At 48.6% G+C, this 6,074-nt stretch overlaps 1 protein-coding gene across 1 annotated transcript; it reads right to left on the minus strand.

Annotated features, from left to right (window-relative positions):
* Positions 1-211: 211 nt before the first annotated feature.
* Positions 212-4,555, minus strand: ELOVL3 (ELOVL fatty acid elongase 3). The gene is made up of 4 exons (XM_010220236.2): positions 4,452-4,555; positions 2,242-2,373; positions 1,596-1,747; positions 212-633 (listed from the first exon to the last, which is right to left on the minus strand). Exons 1-4 carry the CDS (start codon positions 4,553-4,555, stop codon positions 212-214), a joined length of 810 nt encoding a protein of 269 aa, XP_010218538.2.
* Positions 4,556-6,074: the final 1,519 nt, after the last annotated feature.

Genomic DNA, 6,074 nt, shown 5'->3' on the forward strand with positions numbered 1-6,074 from the left:
GACAACTTGCACCTCACTCTGGTGATTCACCTGTTTCAAGGCAGACTTGCCAAAGGCCAATGCACAAGTTCACCTGAAGTCATTCAACCAGAGAATGACTTCCTCTTAAACATCACCAGAGCAGCCCCATCAGGCATCAATATACAGGAATGAAAAATTTCCCCTTTCCACCCCCCTCCCATCACCCCAGCCACCTCCTGCCTTCCCAGTTTTACTCCCCCTTTGATTTCGTGGCAGTTGTCAGGTAAGTCTTGTAGAAGAAGTTGCAGAAGAGCACCAAGTAACTGAGGTACATCAAGATGGAAAATAAAACACCCGACCAGCAGATGTGGAAGATCTCTTGCTCCATCCAGAAGAAGATTAAGATGTTCAGTATCACAGCTACCAGCATCTGCAGGATCTGTGAAAAGGTGATTGCTATGGCAATGTAGTGAGGCACCCTAAAGCCTGCTGCTCGCATGGCATAGTAGGAGTACATGAAAGTATGGACAGTGAAGTTCATGGCAGCGAACAAGAGCGTGCCTGGTGCTGATTGATTATAGGCAAACCAGGTGTAGATGAGCGTAGTTACATGGTGGTACCAGTGAAGGAAGATGAGCCTCTTCTTCCGGAGAACGATGAACACAGTGTCACCTTGGGAAAGAGAGGCACTGTTACTCAGGTAGAAGCACAGCAGTCAGACTTTTGGGCAAGGCAGAAAGACTGAGCAGAGATGGTAAAGTCATTCATTGGCTTGATTTGGCTTTGGGTTGATCTCATCAAAAGCTAGGGTCACATTAAATTTGTCTGCATTGATAAAACCTGCACAGGTACACCTCCAATGGATTGCCCCTTCCCCAGTAGCTTATATACTTCTATCCACAGAGCACTTCAGACCAGCCTTACTGTACTTAAATGGAAACTGAGTAGAAAGAAGCCCTGCTTGTGGATATTCCTGTTTTACGTTTACATGTTGCTCAAGGATTCAGTTAGGAGCGGAAGATGGGTTAATATCAATAAACATGACTCCCCCAGGCTGCCCAGTTAGTATGTAATGGAACAGAACAATTTCATCAGGAGTGACTTCAAATGCCAACTTGTAAGAGCCAGCAGTCTGATTACTTCTCTCAAATCCCTGCTCTTCTTCAAGGAACTAGCCTTGACTCCAGGGTAGTCCCTGCTGCAAGAACACTAGGCATCAGACAATATTGGAATGGTTTCCAGGAAAAAACTTTCCACTGACTTATTCAAATCCTGTGCATTGCTGTAAGCACTTTTGTTTCTAATGAACCACACATTTCCTGAAAACCTCCATTGAGTTTCTACCCCAAGAATGAAAATTTTTGCAGGTAAGAAGGCTGCCTGGGGCCACCTCACCACAATCTGCTCACTGCAGAATTGTCTGTTCCAGGTACTGGGCTGGAATATCAAACCAGAGCAATAATGTCAGGCTGTGGCCCCATGAAGAAAGAACATTTGAGCAACAGGTCAGAGAGAAAGCAAACAACACATGCTAAGCCAGATAGCTCCATTCTGGGAGTAACACTTGGAGAGAGATTTGTAGGAAGAGCAAAAGAATTATGAAACCATTGGATAAGGAGAAGTTTGCAACTCACCCAGTTCCACAACTTTGCTCATTGCAAAGAGATAGACCCAAAGCTTGGTGGTGTGGTGAACATAGAAAGTCTGATCACACACCAGTCGTCTAAATCCCTCTGTAGAGGCAATGAAGGCCACATGCTTCCAGCAGCGATGGGCCCCAATGGCACTGCAAGAAAATCAGGAGAGGTGAAAGCTGTGAGCAGTTACCATGCCCAGGGCCCCATAGCATCCCCTGGCAGCTCTTCACTCACAAATATTATCTCCATGCCCAGGGCAGCCTTAGGAACAGCTAGATAAGCCACTGACTATCACTGCTCCTCTGTCTTAAACTGGCCACCATCTCTTTCTCTTGAAAGGGCCATGTTTCAGTCCCCAGTTTGCTGGAAAATAGCCTCTTTGGCCCCTCCAGCTCCTACCCGCGCTAACCTCCACAGGCAGCAGATCATCCGCTACTCACTCCACTGGCTGCAGTGTTTCTGGTGGGGAGGCTGTTACCTCTGCTCTCACCGATGATTATGGGATAGGGCCTCCAAAGGGAAAGAATATTGATTTCCTTAAGGATATGGTGGATATGGATTCCCCATGGATAAGGATACCCAAAGCTTCTCATCAACCCACTCTGCAGGAAAGTCTGCAGCTGCCTCCAGCTTCTGCTCTTACCTGAACAAGGCCAGACTGAAGGACCACAAGACCAGAGGTGTGCGCAGCTTATAGCCTGTCCGTTCCTTCATGACATGCTGGACTCCAAAGATCAGTATCAAATAAGCTACAGAAAATGAGAAAGACTTTTTCCTGCAAGCAAAGGAGAAGAGGGGAGCTCTCAGACAAACCACTACAGGATAGTGGTCAGGGAAAACACCAGATTTCCCTGCTAGTCCCAGGAGGGCTCCTGTTACCCCACCTGAGCTCTTCCTCACCAAGAAATACCACCCCTCCCTTCACCTTATTGAGGCTGGGCTTCCTCACAAGAAGCCTGTCCTAATAGTGAATTGAGCTGTCGAGGAAAAATCCTGGGGACTGCCGAAAAAATCAAGTGGGCTGTTACATCATGAAGATTCCCACAGAATTTGCCAGGGAAAGACAGAATCTGATCAGCTGCAAAGGGGATTCTCAGTAGAGGCTTATGCACGACTTTCCACAGGCGCTAACAGGTAGAGGATGCTATTTGCATCAGCTCAGAGGCAGCAGCATGAGAACTTGCCAGGTGAGGTGAGTGTTGGCTCCTTTATTCTCCTGACTTCCCACTTGAGCTAGCTCCAAAACAGGCAACTACTCGTGCTGCTGGCAGACGGGGCACCACGCTCCCCACCTTCATACCCTTCCATTTCTCCTGCTTCCAAGCAGATCCTGCTCACAGGCTGCAAACATGGCAGGGCCCGTGGGAGGGCTCGTGTGGAGCTGGTCTGCGGGATGCAACAGTTGGAGGGCCAGTCTGGCTGGGCAGACAGATCACTCAGCCAGAGCACTTCGGAGGCCAAATGTACATTCAGCAAGGCTGCTTCATGGCATGAGTGGCTCCGTGAACCTCCACACGAGGAGCAAAGATACATCTGAGGAATAACTCAACCAACTCCACCTTCCAGCCCCCTCTCTTAAGGCTGCAGAAGTCAATTCAATGCTCTCTTGTCCCTAAAGACCAGGGTAGGAGGTTATGTCAACCAGGAAAGGGACTGAACTTCCCTTCAGAAGTTTCCCCACAGAGCCATTTTCAGCCTAATATAATCAGAAGAGTTATGCAGAAAAGGAGGGGAGAAGAAACAAAAACAAAAAACACACACAGAGCCTTCCTCCCACCATCCCCTGTGAAGGGAAGGCCAAGGAAAAAAATCTTCTTTCCTGCTTGTGCTCGACCAAAGGAGTTTTGCACTCCAAAATGCAAAATTGCATTGTTGGAAAAAAGACAACAATATATATATTTAAATCACTGATATCTACACTGATAATATTTTCAGTAACTATAAATATTTTTACTTAACATAAGCAAACAAGCCAACCTCAGCTCTAAAATCAGCAGCAAATTGGTTGTAACGTAAACAGGCTCATAAAGTATAAGTTGAAGGAGGGCTCATTAGGGTTTCTGCTACAGTGAAAGGGAAATACTGAAGAGGCAGGTATCTTTATAAAACATGTAACTATAAGGGCAAAAAGATTCGTTAGCTACACGAAAAAAAGATCTGCCCCATCAATTTCAAAAGGCAGAAAAAGTTTAAGACAGCCTTGGAGCCTAGCATGTTCATTTGTTGTTCAGCTGGTTTCTCTATGAATGTGTGTGTTTGAAGGGGTAAAGCAAGAAATTCTGCAAGGAAACATGTGGAGATACAGTTTAAATAAAGCCCAACGCATGAACATGAGGCTGCTCTCTAATATCTCTTTTAAAATAGCAGGAACTGCTTTACACTGAATAGCTTTTTCTGAACTCAAGTGACTGGGGCTATTCGTGCAGCGCAAGCTCCACTATTCAGGCCAGCTGCATCAGAAACAGCTTCTGGGCAGCAGCAAGTTGTGGTAGGTTCTGACTGAGCCAGATTGAAAATAAGCACAGCAGCTTAAAACAACAAGGTATTTTGTTTTTCAACTACAGCTCGAGCCCCTTCAAAGCAGATCAGAGCGTACGCTTTTGCTCCACCACCCACCCCTTTCCAGGTAGCTTCGTTTCTTTCCCGGGTCTGCTTTCACCTGCACCACTGGCAGGGAGGACCACAGCTGGACAGCTGTGTGCACCGTCTGCGCCACATCTAGCCAGGGACGGCTCTGCCTGCAGTGCTTGCACAGCCACTAAAGGACGTGTCCCCTCCTCACCTCATTCCCAAAGCCGACCCACCCCGTCCCGGCTCTCCCAGGCGCCCCTCGGGGCTGGCACCGCTACTCACCAGTTGTCCTTTGCCCACCGCACTGCGCCGTGCTCGTCGAAGCGCCCCTCGAAATCCCAGGGCCGCAGTGGCGGCAGCGCCGAGAGGTTGAAGCTAAGCGCCATCCTGCCGCTGCCACTGCCACTGCCACTGCCGTCGGGAGCCGTCGGGAGCCGCGCTCCCGCGCCACGGATAAACCCCCGGGCCGCAGCCAATCGTGGCCGCCCGGCCCCACCACCCGCCCACACTCGCGCAATGCCCACGGGCTGCAGGTCAGGGGCACGCGTGTTGCGCGTTGTCGTTCTGCCCCACACAGCCCTGCGCTCCTTCCCCCACACTGCAGACTCGGCTGTCCTGGGCTGAACGGCGCTGAAGCCTCTAAAACCCAGGCCCACCGTATTTGCGCCCCCTTTGCAGAGGAAGACCTCCCCTAGCGCGGTCGGGATCTTGGATGAAAGATGCTACAGACCCACTGGCTCTCCCTCCTAGTGGTGAAGGGAGCAGCACGCGGGTGGAGCAGAAGGTTTTGCACAGCTTGCTTTCACCACCATGGCTCCGAGTTGGATGCGGGGCTCCTGTGTGAGGAATGAGGGAGCAAAGGCTGCCATGGGGCTGAGAGCACCCTCTTCCCAAATAACCTGTGGCCTCTGCACTGCTTTCACCAGGTCTGAGAAAAATAACGACGAAAAATAGCTTAGATGTAGATAAAACCATTAGCAAGGGGTCTGCATGCCCACCGGGGTGTGTTTGTAAGGGTTCGTAATAATCAGCTTAACCTTTTCATAGGTGGCAGCTGGATGGGGTTACCCTGGAGCGAGTGCAATGTGGGATAATTGTCCAGTGATGCAAGGCACTTTTGCCTAAGTGTACACTCACATAAAACTAAAGGGCATGTCCAGAGAGGGAAATGGGAAAATAGGTGAACTTATCCATGGCATTTCTGCCTCATATGGGGAAAAGACAAGCCTTGAAAAATCAAACCATGAAATACAGGCAAAAGCTTGCCTCCTCACCTCCCCTTCTGCCCTGCATCTAGAACTGCTACAGTCACTGCTAGGGCCCCATCTACATGCATTTTCCATGGGGCAAACACTCTGTTGCCCTCCTCTAGAAGGCAATCTCCCTGTGCTATAATATCCATTACTACTCCCACCACAGCGTACACCATGCCAGTGTATCTTTAAGGGACCCCCAGAGAAGTAGAGATCCCACTCAAGCAAAGGTGGGAAGATGATGTTCGAACGAGTGCCTCACCCACGAAAGCACAACTACGTCATTTAGTGCCTCCTTTAAACTGCTGGATGAAAGCTATGGTCTTGCACATTTATTTAGCATCACATCAGCTGGTTAAGGATCATCTCCAGTGCGCATTAAGGGTTCTAACTGTTCTGACTGCTTTCTGACCGTGGTGTGCTATACAGATTGAACAGTCTTTTCCTGAATAGCCTCAGTGGGATGATTCACTGATACTGTCAGATTAACAGATCTGAAAACATGTATCAGTCTAAGTTGTAAATTTCTTATTAATTAATGCAAAGGCACCATCACATTTATTTTTTCTGTTATGTACATAATCCTTCAGTGCTTGGGTTTAGTGTTTTCTCTAGAAAAATCATTAAAATCTAGCATTTTCTACTGACTTAA

The sequence above is a fragment of the Tinamus guttatus genome, unplaced genomic scaffold (assembly GCF_059628265.1).
Source record: "Tinamus guttatus ecotype Peru unplaced genomic scaffold, ASM5962826v1 Tinamus_guttatus_pri_ptg000314l, whole genome shotgun sequence".
Lineage (NCBI taxonomy): Eukaryota > Metazoa > Chordata > Aves > Tinamiformes > Tinamidae > Tinamus > Tinamus guttatus.

What these genes read in the sequence shown, in the direction of transcription:
- ELOVL3 (XM_010220236.2), bottom strand. Translation starts at nt 4,555, where the DNA reads ATGGCGCTTAGCTTCAACCTCTCGGCGCTGCCGCCACTGCGGCCCTGG. An exon ending in CGGTGGGCAAAGGACAACTG is followed by an intron (nt 2,374 to 4,451) that starts GTGAGTAGCGGT and finishes CTTTGCTTGCAG; the next exon opens with GAAAAAGTCTTTCTCATTTT. An exon ending in GAGCAAAGTTGTGGAACTGG is followed by an intron (nt 634 to 1,595) that starts GTGAGTTGCAAA and finishes CTCTTTCCCAAG; the next exon opens with GTGACACTGTGTTCATCGTT.